The sequence below is a fragment of the Fundulus heteroclitus genome, chromosome 6 (genome assembly GCF_011125445.2).
Source record: "Fundulus heteroclitus isolate FHET01 chromosome 6, MU-UCD_Fhet_4.1, whole genome shotgun sequence".
Classification (NCBI taxonomy): Eukaryota; Metazoa; Chordata; class Actinopteri; order Cyprinodontiformes; family Fundulidae; genus Fundulus; species Fundulus heteroclitus.
Genome location: NC_046366.1, coordinates 28973625 through 28991308, shown reverse-complemented (window position 1 = coordinate 28991308; position 17684 = coordinate 28973625). Strand labels below are relative to the sequence as shown.

The following is a 17684-nucleotide window of genomic DNA, read 5'->3' as shown; positions in this document are numbered from 1 at the left end:
TGTAAAAAAAAAAAAAAAAATGTACCAGAATTTGTACATAATTTAATATTTTTCTCTGACCAATTGCAACAATTTTAAATATTAAATCAGTTGTTTTAAATCTTTACTCAGTACTTGAGTACCTCTTCTCACCAAATGCTTTTTTTTAACTCTTACTTGATACATTTCTTGGTTGGGTACTTTTTACTTTGACTTGAGAGAAAATATGTTGAAGTAGCTCTACTCTTACGTGGATACAATTTCTGGCAACTCTACCCACCTCTGCATGTACCTCAGGGTAATTTAGAGAGACCAATTATACGAACAAAGTTGTTTTTTTGGCTGTAGGAGGGAGCTGGAGAATAGGATATGAACCAATAACCTTCCTGAATACAAATGGACAGTGTTGTATAAAGTACTGAAATCTCAGAGTCAAGTAAAAGTATAGGTACCTCTCCAAAATATGACTTTGGTAAAAGTCCAAGTCACTGACTGAAATGTTACTTGAGTTAAAGTCTTGAAGTATCTGAAATGTCTTTTACTTAAGTATGAAAATTACTGTAAAAATAGATGTACTCAAGTAATGTAATAAAAAGTATAAGTAAAAAGTAAAACAAAGCAAATGCAGTTTGAATGACATTTTTAGATTTTGGTAAACTTTGAAAGTCAAATTCACTTGAAATAATATAAACAACCAAGTGCAGGAGAAATTTAGACCAAGTTTAGACAGAAAATACAACCTTTTTCTATGCTTTCAGTTTTCCTTCTTCAAGTAAGGTCAGTGCTATCCACTTTAAAATTGTAAACAACCAAGTGCAGGCAAAATTTAGACCAGGGGGTATATACTAAGGACATGGTTAAGTGATAAACCATGTCCAATTAACCTACAGGAAACCTGCTAATAGATACACCTGCAGGTATCATTTAGTTAAGAAAATTAGGACTCTGCTATTAGATGCTTTACCTATACAACAGGGTTAATTCAACCTGCTTTACTACTGAACCAGCTTCTTATACTGTTGGTGGGGATGAACAAGGTCAGGCAAGTCCCGACTTTGTCGCAGTCAATCAGTAGGTGGGGTTAAAACACTTGCCTGCGTGAGTCTCTCTTTCTCTTTTTGTAATGAGTAACTAAACCAAACATTGAAAATGTATTGGAGTAAAAGTATGCAATTAAGTTCAGAAATATAGTGAAGTAAAAGTAAAAGTTATCAAAAAAATGTATACTCGAGAAAAGTATAAAGTACTACAAAATATACTTAAGTACAGTAGTGAAGTATTTTTACTTTGTTACTATACAACACTGCAAATGGATGTAATTATTTTGTAAAAGAAATGTGAAAAACAAGGTATGATTTTTCTCACACTTTGCTGGTGTGTACTTTCTGTTTGGGTATCCCATTAAAAAATGAAAAATGAAAAAAAAAAGAGGAACGGACATGGTTTTATTCTGAAAGTCAAAACCGGAAGTTGAGGCCTCCATTCTGGCTCTTGTAAAATTCCTCCCCATTTTCCCAGCGTTGGACCTTAGGGGGGAGGAGGGATCCTCTGCACAACTACGGCAGGATAACGGCTGTACTTTTCGAGCAGCGCGTTTCGCGTCGAGCAGACGGCGGATAGAGTCTGAGCGGGTGGGGGGAGACTCCAAAATAGCTCCCAAAGGCGATTAGCTATGACGGGAGGAAACAGAGGGGCTCCGCGGGAATCTACGTGAAAAAAAAAAAGAAAAGAGAGAGCGAGGATGAGGATTCCTCCGGTGAGTAAACTGGATTTGTTGTTTTGACATGTCGCCGCTCCGTTTAGCTCTCAAACCGCCATTGCGGCGGCAACTTGGTGTCAAGCGAAGTGAGCGGACGGTGTTTTACGGTCCGAAAGTGAGAGGAATCCCGAAAAAGATGTCGTAACGGTAACTCCGATTTCTACGCCATTTACACAACGCGCTGCCCGTTGCTCTTCAAGCCGTAGCCACAGTGCCGGCATATATATATATATATATATATATATATATATATATATATATATATATAAGAAAGGAAAATGCCGTTTTTTGGGATAACCGTTATTGCCGTAGTCTTCCAACCGCCGAGTCGGTGACGGCGCGAGCGTCCGCGGGAGCAGCGAGCCTCCGCCGCCGCTCCGCGCACGACTGCCCGCTGAATCACCGGGGCTGAGCCCGGCCGCCTCGTCTGCTGCAGCCCCGCTGCTCGTCTCTCCAAACCTGCATCTGGGTTGTATTTATGTCCCCTGGTTATTTTAACGCCACCTTTGCCGGGGAAACTGGTACGTGGCCTTTTTGTGGTGGACGCGGCAGATGTGAATAAAGTCAGCTAAGGCTAACAACACAACAAACTGTAGCGGATCCGCGTTCCGGTTCGGCGTCGACGGGACCCGGCGGTTCTCGTTGCCCACCTGTTTACCTGCTCCACCTGTGAAGGATTTTTCGCGCAGGGATGCGGGGCTCGGCCTGCAGGCAGAGCTGCGGTGTCACCGGTGGTTACATAAGCCCAGGCTAATGGTCACCTCCGTGCTCCCTGGGTTGGTTGGTTGGATGGAGCCGAGCCCCCCCTGCGGCCACCGGGCTCCCGGTTAACGGGGTGTGTGCAGAAAGGCGGCCTGGCACGGAGGCTCAGCCCGGGGACTTGAGAAGGGAGGCAGAGCGAGTAGGTTTCAGACGGAGGGAGAGCCTCTGGGCTTCCCCAGCTGTCTGCAAACTTTGGAAGTTTATTCAACTATTCTTCACATCTGCATAGACATGGAAAAAAATAATTGAATATAGAAAAAGATTTGCTTTTCAGGTCCCTCCATCTTTTTGTCCGTCCCGCCGTCCATCCCTCCGTCTGTGTATCCACCCATTTGTCCCTCCATCCGTCCCTTTTGTCCCTCCCTCCGTCCGTCCTGTTTGTCCCTCCGTCTGTCTATCTATCTATCTATCTATCTATCTATCTATCTATCTATCTATCTATCTATCTATCTATCTATGTCTATCTGTCTATCTATCTATCTATCTGTCTATCCTTTTGTCCCTCAGTCTGTCCGTTTGTCCTTCCATCCCTTTTGTCCCTTTCTCTGTCCACCTATCCCTTTTATTTCTCCATCCATCCTTTTGTCCCTCTGTCCCTTCCGTCCATCCGTTTGTCCCATCCCTTCTATCCCTCTATCCGTCCATCCCTCCGTCCGTGTATCCACCCATTTGTCCCTCCATCCTTCCCTTTTGTCCCTCCCTCCGTCAGTCCTGTTTGTCCCTCCGTCTGTCTATCCTTTTGTCCCTTCCTCTGTCTGTCTATCCATCCCTTTTGTCCCTCAGTCCTTGCCTTTTGTCCCTTCCTCTGTCCACCTATCCCTTTTGTTTCTCCATCCATCCTTTTGTCTCTCTGTCCCTTCCGTCCATCCGTTTGTCCCATCCACCCATCCCTTCTATCCCTCTATCCGTCCACCCATCCCTTCTGTCCCTCTATCCGTACATCCAGCCTTTTGTCCCTGTGTCCATCCCTTTTGTCAATCCGTCCGTCCACCCTTTTGTCCATCCGCTTTCCACTCCATTTGTTCTTCTGGCCTTTATAGATCCGTTTATTAATCCGTTTGTCCTGCCGTCCGTCCTTCCACCCGTCCTTCCATCCCTTTTGTCTCTCAGTCCGTCCCTTTTGTCCCTTCCTCTGTCCACCTATCCCTTTTGTTTCTCCATGCATCCTCCCGTCCATCCCTTTGTCCCTCCCTCCCTCCCTCTATCCACCCATCCCTTTTGTCCCTCCATCCGTCCGTCCACCCTTCTGTCCCTCTGTCCATCCCTTTTGTCCCTCCATCCGTCCGTCCGTCCACCCTTTTGTCCATCCGCTTTTCACTCCATTTGTTCTTCTGGCCTTTATTGATCCGTTTATTAATCTGTTTGTCCCGCCGTCCGTCTGTCCGTCCGTCCCGCCGTCTGTCCATCAGCATCGTCTTTATTCGGCCATGATTGTGTACACAACCCAGACACTTGGCTTCTGTCACAGCGCTGACAGCTTACAGACATTTTGGGCATAAATATTCTTCCGTACAGCTATTAGTCCTTCTATCCATTCACGCTAAAAAAAAAAAAAAGTTTGAAAATAAAACTGATCACAGTTTTATTTCCCGAGTCTAACATCAGATTTCTGTCCTTATCGGCCCATAGCAGCTTCTGCTTTTTTCCTCTTCTCATTTGCGCCTCAGCTTGTCGTAGCGATCGGCCTAAACAAAACGAACGTTTTCTCCCCGTTTCTGCTCAGGTTTTACCTGAAAGTCATTCTCAGGACGCTACACGAAGACCGCCGTGCGTCTCCAGCCTCTAAACCAGAGGTGTCAAACTCATTTCTATATGGGGCCACTTTGGCATCATGAAGTCATTAAAAGGGCCGCTTGCATGTGTAGAGACGATACTTTTAATTTCATAATTTCGTTCCAGTTCACACAGTAGTAGAAAAAATGCACAGTAACATAAAAGTAGCACTCCTAGGCCCAGTTTATACAGTTTATCTGCAAAAAAAAAGTTGATATTGGGGTGAGTTATACTTACAGGAGGCACAATTTTAGCCACTTTATACACTATATAAAGGATATATGCCTTTTTTTGGCTCTCGATGGCCGGATAATTTACCTTGAAGGGCCAGATTTGGCCCGCGGGCCTTGAGTTTGACACCCTTGCTCTAAACGCTCCGCTCAGCCCGTTGACCCGTCTAGTTAACGCACGTTAGATCCGTACACAGGCTGGACAGAAAGCAGCTCGCTTGACCAGAGAAAACACGATTGGCCGATTCCAGGGCCTGCCGCCAAGCCACCCCTGCAACTCTGACGCGTTTTTTCATCAAAGCAGATTTAATGTAATTTATTTCTCGCCTTAAATAGGACGACGTCCCTCTCTCCTGAATCTCCCCTGGCAGTTCTTTCAGGAGCTGAAACATAAGTCGGATATCTGATAAGGGTTTCCACCTGGAGCAAGGGAAGACGACACTGAACCTCCATCTTCAAACGCAGAGAGGCTCACTGAGCCGACTGATCCGACAGGCGGCCGCCCGCAGACGGGCTGCTGTCCCCAGACGCGGGTCACTGTCCGCGTTCAGAAACCATCACAAAGCTGAGGTGGTCAGAGTAGATCGCAGCTCAAAGCGCAGCGCTCATAATCCTTCCTGACAGTTCAGAGCAACTCTTTCTGCTCTTCTCTCTGTCCCGTCTTGAGTTTTTCTTCCTTTCTCTCAAAGTGTCTGCGTATTTAGCTTTTCCAACCCCACCTGTGACCTTTTTTGCTGTTATTCGTGTGATTTCTTTATTTTTCTACACGCCTAGAAAACACCAAAACACCCAGAGCGCTCCGCCGTTACATAATCTGCGCGTCGCTCAGTCATGAGGTGGCGTTGTTAGAAAGTGATGTCAGGCCGCTCTCAAACGGAGGAAGTGATCGTTTGAGGTTTCCTCTGTCCGCCCTCAGTGGCCGCCGTCTGGCGTCGCGTTCTGGATCTGAACGCGCCGCCGAGCAGGATGTGAACCTGCCGACCCGGCATTCCTGCTGCTTTAGGAAGAAGTGTGGAGAAGTGTGGAGGTTAAAGGCCCGGGTTTCTGAAGGAAGTGTCTGTTCAGAGACGAGGTTGCTTCTGCCCGTCCATCCATCCATCCATCCATCCATCCATCCATCCATCCATCCATCCATTCATCCGTCATTCCTTCTTTCTTTACTTCCTTCTGTCCAGGAGTCAGATCCCTGTCCTCGCATAAGTCCGGCCTTTTCATGAGGGGGAAGAAAAATTACCAAAATCATTTGTTGAGTATTATCACTCAACACCTGTTGCGTCTCTTACTTTAGCTTACCTGTTAGCTAGTTACAAAACTAGTTAAGTTTTTCCAAAATTCAACTGTTTCTAAATTAGGGCTGGACAATAATTCAATAACAATATATATATCAGTTGATAGCAAAAAAGGGTGAATAAAAAGTTCAATAGAATAATGGTTTTCCTTTCTTTTGCATTCTAGCCATGTAGGTTAATATTATAGTCGCTACATCCTCTCAACCAATCAGAAACGCAGACCCAGGAACCAAGCTCCGCCCCCTTCAAAGAATTCAGAGAGCTCATGTTCTTTTTTCTTTCTTAAAAACTTGCAGTTTTGGTAAAAAGTTGGTTGAATAAAGGGTTTAGTTTGAATTCAGTGTTTGTGTGTTCGGTATCTAAAAACAGGTCGCTAAGCAACAGCATAAAATGACCAGGGCTGCACTTAAGATATAAATTTTGAATTTGTTCATCCATTCATCCATTTTATTACTCGCTTTATCCCTATTGGGGTCGCGAGGGTTGCTGGTGCCTATCTCCAGCATTTCAATGGGCGAGAGGCGGGGTTGAATTTGTTGATAAATATCGATATTAATCATTATTTCTATTTTATCTATAGGCTTTTTTTCCTATATCGTCCAGCCCTAATCTAAAGCTCTGCCTTTAGATCCCACCTCCTGCTTTGGGGTCACAGTTAGTGGCCGGCCGATCTTTTTGAATTAGACTTAGACTTAGACAGCTATATTTGTCATTTTGTATGCACAAAGTGCGTACAGAACGAAATTTCGTTTGCATACAGCTTAAAAAAATCACAATAAATTGCACTAAATTCCAGGATAAAGATGCAGCAGCGATTTATGTAAACAATTGAAATGTAAACAATGTAACAATGTAAACAATGCAGGGGAAATAGACAGTGTGCGATTCACAGTATCCAGGAGAGTATTATTATAACCGTGTAATATACGAATGTGGTACTAAGTCTAATATTGGCTTAAAGAATCTGCCCCCCCCCCCCAAAAAAAAAAAATCGGCAGCAAATATCGGGTATCGGTTAGACTGATGTCAAAATAATCGGCACCAGCCTTAAAAAAAAAAAACCTGTATCGGTCGATCTCTGGTCAGAATTTATACACCAATAGACAATTGATCATCAGACACACTCAGGCTTTAGCTTTCACTGGAAAAATCCTAGAAAGTATGATTTTTAAAGGCCCATAAAAATGGTAACTGCTGGTCATCCTTTGTTGCCACTGGTCTGTCTGGTTTTAAGAGAAGCAGCGACGCCTGCAGAGCTCCTCCCTGCTGCTCTGACATCAGCCCCTAAAGGTCATCCAAGGACGCTCAGCAGGACTTCAGCACCATGGCTCATCATGCTCACATTCCTAGCTCCCTCTGAAAGCCTCCGCCTCGTTGCCCGTTTAAGACGCGCCTGAATGGAGTGAAGATCATCGCAGAAGTTTACAATTTACACATAGCATGAGTGATCGGTCATTTTTCTGTAAGATGCACCACAAGCCGGCTCTGCGCTGGAGGTTTTCCACAGATTTCCCAACACACCCCCACCGGATGCCGCCTGAGCAGAACTGAGGCCGGTCTGTCTAGAGATTCAGATTTTTGTCTCTTGCTTTTTTTAATTTTTTTTTACTAATCACGTTCACGATGAAGAGAACATTACAAACGCAGAACTCCGGAGAGTCATAGTATTTTCTTTCTCGCTTTTATTTGCCTTGAGCTGTCAATGATTATTTCGAGCAGAAGCGACACCATGAAATGTGTGAAACAAATTTTTTTTTTTTTAATACTCTAATGAAGTTAAATCGTAAAAGGTTTGAGTCGAGCATTTTGTATCAGCAATTAGCAAGGCTAGCATCAGTCAAGTTGCTAGCTTGCGAGTTTCCCAGGTTTTTCTGCATGTGTTATGATTGAAAGAGAGTGAAAGCCTTTAAAGCACGAGTCAAACTCAAGGCCCGCGGGCCGAATCTGGCCCGTCAGGGCAATTTATCCGGCCCTCAAGAGCCAAAAAAAGGCACATCACGTCATAAAGTAGAGGTAAATATATTCTTTAAAGTGTATAAAGTGGCTGAAACTGAGCCTCCTGTAGCGAATCTCGATTTTAGTTTTTAACAGTGTAGTAACAGCATCCTGCCACTAGATGTCAGTTTTCCCACAACACATTAAAAACAACCCAGAAATGTTCAAAAAGAGTAAAAGTGACGCAGATTGATGAGTTTAAAGTTTAACTCATCAATATCAACTTTATTTGCAAATAAACTGTTAAAACGGGCCTACGGGTGCTAATTTATATTACTGTGAAAGTTTTTAAATTTTTATGTGAACTGAAATGAAATTGTGAAATCAAAAGTATCATCTATACAGGTGCAACCGGCCCTTTAAATGACTTCATGATGCCAAAGTGGCCCAATATAGAAATTAGTTTGACGCCCCTGATTTAAAGGATTAATCAGCAACTTGGCTGGACTCCTTTCAGCCTTCCTGTTGTCTTCGTCAAGCCTCGCTCTCTCTCTCACAGCCTGAATGAGCCACTTCTCTTCATGGGTTGATCGAGCTAGAGTAATATTTATTTTCTTGTTTCCTTTTATACATATACTTATTATTATTATTATTATTATTATTATTATTATTATTATTATTATTATTATTATTATTATTTTCTCTTCACACAGAGATTCTCATTTGTGTTCTTTTGCCAAGATATTGACAAAAATGTATGGGGGGAATATTTTCTGGTGTGCTGTTTTGACGAGGGAATCACATTTCCACAAGTAAAAAGAGAAAGATTCAAGTCACCCCAGATGTTGATGTAGATTTTGAAGAATCTGACATTTTGCAGCTTGATCAACAAATCTAACGTTAAATGTTTAGTGTCGTGAGACCCAGCAGGACTTATAATTATAACCCGTATAGGAACAGTGTAGCGTGTTGGTAGCGACTTTGAAATTATTCATTACTTTAACTTAAGCCTCCTGTGAGTTTACTGGTCTAAAAATACAACTCCGCCATGCACTTTGGCTAAAGATGCATTATTCAGCATCTCTGCAGAGTAATTAAACCTTAATTAGGGTTGTGCTCCTGTCTCCACGGAGTTGCATCTTTGTGTGTTTTGGATGTTTTCGATTGTTTTGTGGTGCAGAACTCCTTCAGTTTGCAAAGGAAAGGCTTCAGCTGAGGTCAGCGAGAACAAGACTTTGGCTCGCTTTATGGTCGCACAGTACAGAGGATGCCAAGTTGTTGTTTTTTTTTTCTCTTTTTGTCTTTTGCTTTCCACAAACTGCACTCACTTCCAGGTGCACTTAAGTATTAAACTGAAAAGTTAACTTTTGTTTTTACTCATTCAGTAGAAAAACTGAATTTCCTAGATCCTATACATTCATAACATGCAGACGATCACGTTTCATAGTTTCATCTTTGATGATTATGGCTTGCAGGTAATGAAAACTGCAATTAGAAACATATTTTTAATACTCAGCTGTTAAATTATGGGCTGCACACTCATGGGGAAGATTGCTGGGTTGAGAGTCGTGCAGCTAAGAGTCATTGACATCCTCCTCACCGAGGGTTAAGCCCCAAAAGGCCACGACTAAAGAAGCTTGCTGGTCAGAGCGCTGTATCCACGTGTACTAACGGAAAGTTGAGTGAAAGGAAAAAGTGTAACAGAAAAAGGCGCGCAAGCAACCAGGATAACCGCAGCCTTGAGAAGACTGAAGCATAGAGAGATTTGGAAGTCCCCCCTCCACCCCCCAGTGCAGCCATGGCCATTTTATGCTGTTGCTTAATGACCTGATTTTAGATAACGAACACAAACTGAATTCAATCTCTACCCTTTATTCAACCAACTTTTTTTTTTACCAAAACTGCAGGTTTAGAAAAATAACATAAAATAAACAAGTGTTCTATGAGCTCTTTGAAGAGGGCGGAGCTTGGTGACGGAGCGTTCCTGGTTCAGCGTTTGTGATTGGTTGGGAGGATGTAATGACTGTAATATTAACCTACATGAATGCACAAGGAAGAACTGTTGAACTTTTTATTGACCCTTTATTTATATATATATATATATATATATATATATATATATATCTCACCGTCTGTCAATAGTTATATATTATTGAATTATTGTCTGACCCTACCGGACTCTAATTAACTCAGATGTTGTCAATGAACCAATCAGAAGCTTAAATGGTGTGACATCAGCATCTGGGCTCTCCTAAAATGGTTTAAAGGCATAGTAATCTTACTTCCGGTGAATCTTTTATTGTTCGGGTGAAGATAATGTTTAGTCTAATTTAATAGTGGAGTCCAAAAGCATAAAAGATGATTTTGTGGCCTTTTTTTTCTTTTTTCTTTAAACGCTCTTTATGTAAATAATGGTTTCCGACTGTATTAAGCAAGTATCTCTGCGTAGAAAATAGAACAATTTGCTCACTTTAACGCCTCCGCTTAGAATAAACCGAGTAATGACCTTTCCAATACGCCGTAATCATTTAAATCAACTTTATGCGCTAACGTCTTGTTGTTTAATTGCTTTCATCCAGTGTTATGGCTGGGAACTCTCCTCTGAATCTCCTCCCACGTCCAGCTCTAGAGGAACATCTCCAACCAGCGTGTAGTCAAACCACGGTTTTCAAAAAGTCCAAAGACCCACAGCCCCTAAGCTTTCAATATATTTACTAATATGTCTACATGGGGCGTAGTTCCAACCATTTCTAGGATCTCCAAGTCTCTCTCTCTGAGGCCGTCTCGCCGCAGAGTGCCGTTCGCTCTCGTCCTTATGAGGATGACCCTGGAGATCAGGCTGAGCGTTGCTCATCTGCAGCCACGCTCGCGCTGTCTCATCCCGTCCCGCCTCCCAAGGTCTCAGTGTGACGGAGGACAGTCCGGACGGGGGGTTCAGACGTCGGGCCTCCTCTCCGTTCCCGACTCCCATCGCCTCGTCAAGGTCGCGGCGGCCGGTGGCGTACGAGATGCTGCGACGCACGTGAGGAGCCCGTTGATGTGCTGTGTGCCAGTGGTCCGTGCTGATTGGGTAGCGTGTCCTTTCTGAGTCAGTGACATCGATACGTTGAATGGGGAAAATACAAACTGGTGTCCTTTTCTTTCTCAGCATGCTTTGGTTTGAAATACGTTATAACGGTTATTTTCTCAGGAAACGAGGTAAAAAACATCTTTATGTTTCTGTAGTTTCACTGAGTCCATACATGACTTTATGGACTTTTGCAGAAACCAGGCTCTTCCTGGCATTTTTCAGTCCTGGAGAAGTTTAGAAAAACGAAGGCAAATGGAAAAGTGGTGATGTTTTCTCAGACTGTTTCCATTCATTTATCCACCCTCCCATCCTGCTCGTCACTACCCGATCTGCACCGCTAGCTCCTGTCATTAAATGCACTTTATCAGTTCAAAAAGGATGGAAAAAGTATTTCCATCCTTTCCAACAAAACGCTTTGGTTCACTTTGTAAAGGCTGCCATTATTTTGTATGAAAAAGAAATGATGTGTGTGTGTGTATGTGTGTATATATATATATATATATATATATATATATATATATATATATATATATTAGGGCTGGGCAAGTTAACGCGTTAATTTCGCGTTAATTCATTAGACTATTAACGGCGATATTTATTTTATCACGCATTAACGCATGTCAGCTTTCAGTCAGTGTCAGTCAGCAGGCACGCTGACTGCAGCGCGCTGTCACGGCAGCCCTCCCGCTCCCCCTCCCCTCTCGTACATGGCTCAGCGGCGCCAGCCAATCAGCACGCAGGCTCAGCCTGGCCCGCGCACTCAGCTCTCACACAAACTTAATACACAAACAGCTGAGAGAGAACGCAGCAGCGAAAAAACATGAACAGAGGAAGTAGCACCGTTCGGCTTTATTTTAATACCGTAAATGAAATCAAGCTGTATGTTTTGTAAAAAGCCGGTTCATTTCAGTGGAAACACAACAAATTTCTCTAAGCACGTGAAAAAACATGAAAACGTCGAGCCCCAGAAACGGAGAGAGGAGACGAAACTTCTCTCATTGCCCCGACAGACCCACAGACTGATGTCTCTGACTGAGGCGTTTCAGTCCTCCAGGGAACATCCAGGTAGATCAGTGGATGGATGGATGGATGGATGGATGGATGTTACTGGAGCCCACACATAACATGTAATTAAGACCTTGAAAGAACCCAGTACATATATTAAAAAGTGTTATTTAAGATAAGATAACATTAGCTAATCCTTTTTTTATCCCACGACGGGGAAATTAATAGGATTAAAGCAACAGGCAGGTGCACACAACACAGACAAAATTACATAAGGATTGAAATATATAAGAGGTGGATTAGCGAAAAAACACTGAACATAACATTATTATTATTATTATTATTATTATTATTATTATTATTATTATTATTATTAAATTGTAATAATAAAATAAAAACCACAAAACCCAAAAGGTCAACAGTTTCATGATACATCAAGCTTAGGGACTGGCTAATATACAGCAGGTCAAAAAAGGCCATATTTTGGCTGCAGTGCTTGTTCTCTTATGAAGAAAAGATCAACTAGTGCACTAAATTCAATAGATGGGTTGAAAATATCCAGTATAAAATAAGTGCTACAAATGTTACAACACTTTTGTTCATATGGCAGCAGAACATTAAAATAAAAGTGCTCTTTACACTACTTTTGAATTCATTCTTGGAGTTTGAAAATACAATGCGATTAATCGCGATTAATCGCGATTAATCAGGGCGATTAATCGCGATTAAATATTTTAATCGTTGCCCAGCCCTAATATATATATATATATATATATATATATATATATATATATATATATATTTGAACTTGGAGTGAGCTGTAAGGTATTTAGGCCATCAACGCGTCCTCTGGTGGACCCGTCACAGACGGAGGAGACCTTGTTATTACGGCAGCCATATCGTTTATTTCTTGCAAAAACAAAGCTGCAGTTGGCCGAAGACTGCAAACGGATCCATTATGTGATCAACGCTGTCGACGTGCACAGTTAAGTTCGGAGAAAATATAAATATTCAAATGAATTAACGCTTTTGCCCTGTGTAATGCGATCATTACGCATGCTCAGAGCAGTCAGAGCGTCCACTGAAATGCGATTTAACCTCCCCCCCCCCCCTGTATTTTTGTTGTTGCCTTTTTAAATTGTGCAATATTCACGCAATTACAACAAAACACAACAAGATACATCCCACCCAAAATAAGATAAAAGAAGAAAAATTTCCCTCCCAGAAGTTATTCGGTTTTGCGCGCGTGCAAAGAAGCTGACGGTACAGGGGAGCGACACAGCTTTCAGTTAGTTATGTCAGCCGTCCGTTCGTTAACGGTGCGGTAAAAAAAAAAAAAAAAGACAGAAAAAAATATCTAAATTCTAGATCCTGGGCGTGAAAAACATGTGGAAACTTAGATATATACAAATATATATATTTCTTCAACTGTTAGAGACACAAATTCACATCTTGAATACCCATTTTTATTTTATTTTATTTTATTTATTTTTTAAGTAATCCTTTGTTTTGTTTTTTTATGGGTTCTTCCGGTGGGTCTCATCTGGACCGGTCCTGTTGGGCCGCAGCCCCTCACTTCGTCTTCCCGGGGTTTAAAGCTCCTCTGCGTGTTCAGAACGCAGATTTTCTGCTCCGGCAGAGTGGACCCTATGGGCTGTGGCAGCTTGTGTTTGGGAAGACGCATGACCCAAATCACGAGGCGGACAACTGCTGCCAAATCCACATGTGCTTTTATTGCATTATGAGGAAAACGCCCCGCCATCTTAAACCTCCTGAAGATGCTTTGTGAGCAGTGGCCGGCTGCCTGGGGCTGTAGTATTACTCACGCAGCTGGTTTGACGCACTGAGACAACCAGCCGCAGGTGTTGCAACACGGATTGAGAACGAGCTCTAAACTGCAAGGTGTTCCCTCTCTTCGTGTCTCAGGTGCAGGCGCTGGGCGCTTGCCAGACCGGGTGAAGAAGGCAGAAACCGAGAGCAAGGAATCGCTGCGCCAGAGGAAGAAAAATCCACCACCTGGGGCTGCAGAGTAGGACCTCTGTGCAGGTGAGGAGCTACGTTCTTTATTTGGTTATAGGGTATAAACTTTATATACCTGTCGCTTTATGCTTGCTCGGTATGAGGGATTGCTGCAAAGCCATCAACAATGCAGACGACTCTCCCTGTGGCTCTACGCGAGGCGTGAATGCTGTTTGTCAAGATGATGATGTTGATGCAATCAACTGGGTTCCTTTTTTATATGGGACATTTTTTTTCTAACCAATCTGTATAATCTGATTTGAATTTGACTTTGGAAAGTGCCTTGAGATGACATGCTTCATGAATTGGCGCTATATGAATAAAATTGAATTGAATTATATCGCCTGCTATTTTACTGTGTAAATAAGCTGAGTGTTTGTTTTTATTGTATGAAAGCAAATTAGAAATCTTACGAAAAAAAGGAGAAGAACTTCAAATAAATATTAATGAATGTTAGGGACTATTTAAATAAAGGAGCATTGCTATCTGAACCCGAATTGTTTTAAAATGACGTCATATGACAAATCTGTTGATTTTTATTCATCTATTTTGCCCCCAGAGGCAAATGCAAACAGGACTGTAGCAACAATCATCAAATCAGTTTTTGAATTTTAATTTCTTGAGATAAAAAGACCATCAAGCTTTTTTTCTGGAGGGCTTGGACCGAAAGGATCAGGCACGCCGGCTGTAAAGCGGTCGCTGGTTCTAGCTTTGCTGGGTTTTTGCTGATCATAAGGAACCGGTACAGCTTTCCGCTTCCAGGGTTCCTTTTTCTTTTTTAGCTGTGTAATCTCTGATCTGATTGACTCGTCTGCTTCGGAGAGAACGAGCGACGAAGAGGTCGAGGGATCGATTTTTTTCTTTTGCTGTTAGGTAGGAGAAACGAAGAGGGAGCTGCTGCTGTTTAGCCCACAGGAAAACATTTTCAAGTGTCTCAGTGAATTTGAATCTAATCCAAAACTTCATTTATATAATCATTTCTGTTGAAAAAGTCATATATAAATGATTTATCACCAGAATGATATACTTCAGGGGGTTATTTCTGGGAGTCTTGCATCTAATGAAAACCTAAAATCCTCCTTCATTGTTAAAGATGTCGGCCGGTTACAGGATCCAGCCAAGAATATCAATGGAAAACTTGGTGGAAAGAAGTGCAGCATGTATAGTAAAGAACTTAGTGGCTGAAGTCGGTGCTTCAGGAAGGACCACACCCGGATGTTTCCATTACAGGAGGTACGGACGACACACGCTGAGTTACTCCTGAGTCACAGGCGGTCAGAAAAAAATGACTGGACCGTCGCTCTGCCTGTTTCACATGAAAGGAAATCTGCCGTTGTGTTCGGTAGTCAGAGTCCCAGCGTGTGGAGGAAGAGTGGAGAGGGAGACGGCCCGAGCTGCTGTGGGCTCCAGTGGGATGCTGGTGTTGCTCCACTGAGCGGCCCATCTAGTACCAGGCAACTTTTACGCCGCTTCACGCTTCCTTCTTGCTGACGAGCTTTGTGGAAATGCTGATTTCCTTTTCCTGCTGGGCTTGGTACCGGCCCCTGTGTTACTGTGCTCAGTGAACCAGTCAGACCCAAATCCCATAGAATTAGGGCTGGACGATAATTCAATAACAATTTATATCGATCGATAGCCTTATGTCAATGATAGGAAAAAAAGGGTCAATAAAAAGTTCAATAGAATAACAGTTTTCCTTCCTTTTTGCATTCTAGCGATGTAGGTTAATATTACAGTCGCCACATCCTCCCAACCAATCATAACACAGACCCAGGAACGCTCTGTCACCAAGCTCCGCCCCCTTCAAAAGAGTTCAGAGAGCACGTGCTCTTTTTTTCTTTTTTAAAAACTTGTAGTTTTGGTAAAAAGTTGTTTGAATAAAGGGTTGAGTTTGAATTCAGCGTTTGTCTGTTCATCTCCAAACTGGTCACTAAACAGCAGCATAAAATGGCCAGGGCCGCACTACAGATGCATGTTTTTGAATTTGTTGATAATTATCGATATCGATCAATATGATTTCTATTTTATCATCCAGCCCTATGTAGAATATTTATGGCTGAAGGCCACTGCTAGCGTCGGCATCTACTTCCTGAACACCTCCGCTGTGCCACAGGTCATCGCCTCGTCATTAGCTGTAAGCCATAATCGTGAATACTGACAGTAATTAACTCCAGAAAAACGAGTCAATCCGTGTGCAATGAATCCATACAACTTTCTTTTTTAAATCTAATTAATTACATTTATGATTATTTATTTATTTACTTTTTGTTCTAGCTCACTGGGATGCACCCGTGTCTGAGTAAAGATAAGAAAAACACGGCTACCCTGACAGGTTCCTCTGTGTTTCCCAGGTTCCCCGCGGCCGTCGGCAGGGTGGAGCTTCCTGACCCATGGAGAATTACTTCCAAGCCGAGGCCTTCAACCTGGACAAGGTGCTGGACGAGTTCGAGCAGAACGAAGGTGAGATTCCCGGCGTAGGGCGCGGCAGCGCTCCCTCGGTGGAAAATAACCGAGGTGAACCATTTCAGGGAGGTGAATGAGGGCCGGGCGGCCAGGGAGCGGGACTAATTGGATTTGCTTTTGCTCGTGGGATTTTGTTAAACTGTGCAATTGGTTCAAGACGAGACGGGCGTCCTTTTTTTGGGACATAAGAAGGAGAATTTAAACTGGAAGTCTTTGAGAAAGTTGCTCCACAGAGTTTGTTTGTAGTAAACGCCGCAGTGCTGAGCTGTGCAGTTGGCAGACTTGACTATTGTTGAGAAACTACGGCTTTTTTTCTTTTCTTTTCTTTTTTTTTTTAAACCTGGATTTATGTAAAACAATCCCAAGAAGAAAAAAATGCTGATTAACAGACCCGGGTGCTGTGAGCTCAGTGTGTGTTTTGGCTGAGTGTCGTCAGCCAGAGATCCAGCTTGGCAGATTACCTTTGTGTGTGTGTGTGTGTGTGTGTGTGTGTGTGTGTGTGTGTACACAACACTCACTGGAAGAGCTTAGTATGAATTCCTGCGCAGGGAGGAGCTCACCAAGTAGTAAATAACGCGGCGGTGTGAGCAAACTATTACGAGACAGTTTTATCCCATCAGAGGAGAATCACACGTCGGTGTTTCCTTTAACTGGGGTTCCTCCCAGGAGCTCGTCAGCCAGTTAACCCATTTTCCTCACCATTTCTCTGCTAATTTCCCAAACTAATCCTCTGACCTCCTTTCTCGCTTGGTCCGAGCCGTTTTTAGCTCTCGCATCACCTGAAAGAGGGAATATTTGTATTGATTGTTCCCGGTTTACTCTTAAAAACATCCTTCCCTTTTTTATTTCTCAGTAATCCATTCAGAAGAAAAGACTCAGCATGCAGGGCGCTATTTACAACCTTTTTTCACATTTCATTACATTACAAATAGAAAATAAATCCATAAAGGTAGGTATTCAGGCCCGTTTTCTCTGATGCAGTATAATCAAGTTCCACCAGCTGCCTGCAGTACAGACAGACAGACAGACAGAGAGAGAAAGTCCACCTATGTGTCATTTAAGTATCAATCACAGCTACAGAGACGTGGCTATCTACCTCAGCCGAGAACATTCACCAGAAAAGCTCCCTATAGGTCCAAAGCAACTCTGGAGGAGCGTCGGAGATTCGCTGCTCAGGTAGAGGATCTGTCTGCATGAAGATGATTAGTTGTGCACTCGACAAATCGGACCTTTATGGAGGGGTGGCTGGACGAAAGCCGCGAGCCAACAATCCATGCAGGAACATGGCAAACAGGTGGAAACGAGGACCTTTGGTTAGATGAGACCGTCCTCATGGCAAAGGCAGTGAAAAACCAACACCGCAGATAAAACCCCCACAGCGACGCGTATTGGTGGGTACG

General features: G+C 43.0%; 1 protein-coding gene across 2 annotated transcripts in view; it reads left to right on the top strand.

Annotated features, from left to right (window-relative positions):
• Positions 1–1504: 1504 nt before the first annotated feature.
• The window catches only part of zfyve9a (zinc finger, FYVE domain containing 9a), a 41893-nt gene continuing 25713 nt past the window's right edge, over positions 1505–17684 (top strand). For both annotated transcript variants that reach the window (XM_012871337.3, XM_012871336.3), the window contains exons 1-3: positions 1505–1735; positions 13729–13848; positions 16173–16281. In XM_012871337.3, coding sequence (XP_012726791.2) covers positions 16212–16281 — 70 coding nt within the window. In that variant the 5' untranslated portion in view covers positions 1505–1735; positions 13729–13848; positions 16173–16211. The remainder of the gene's footprint in view (positions 1736–13728; positions 13849–16172; positions 16282–17684) is intronic.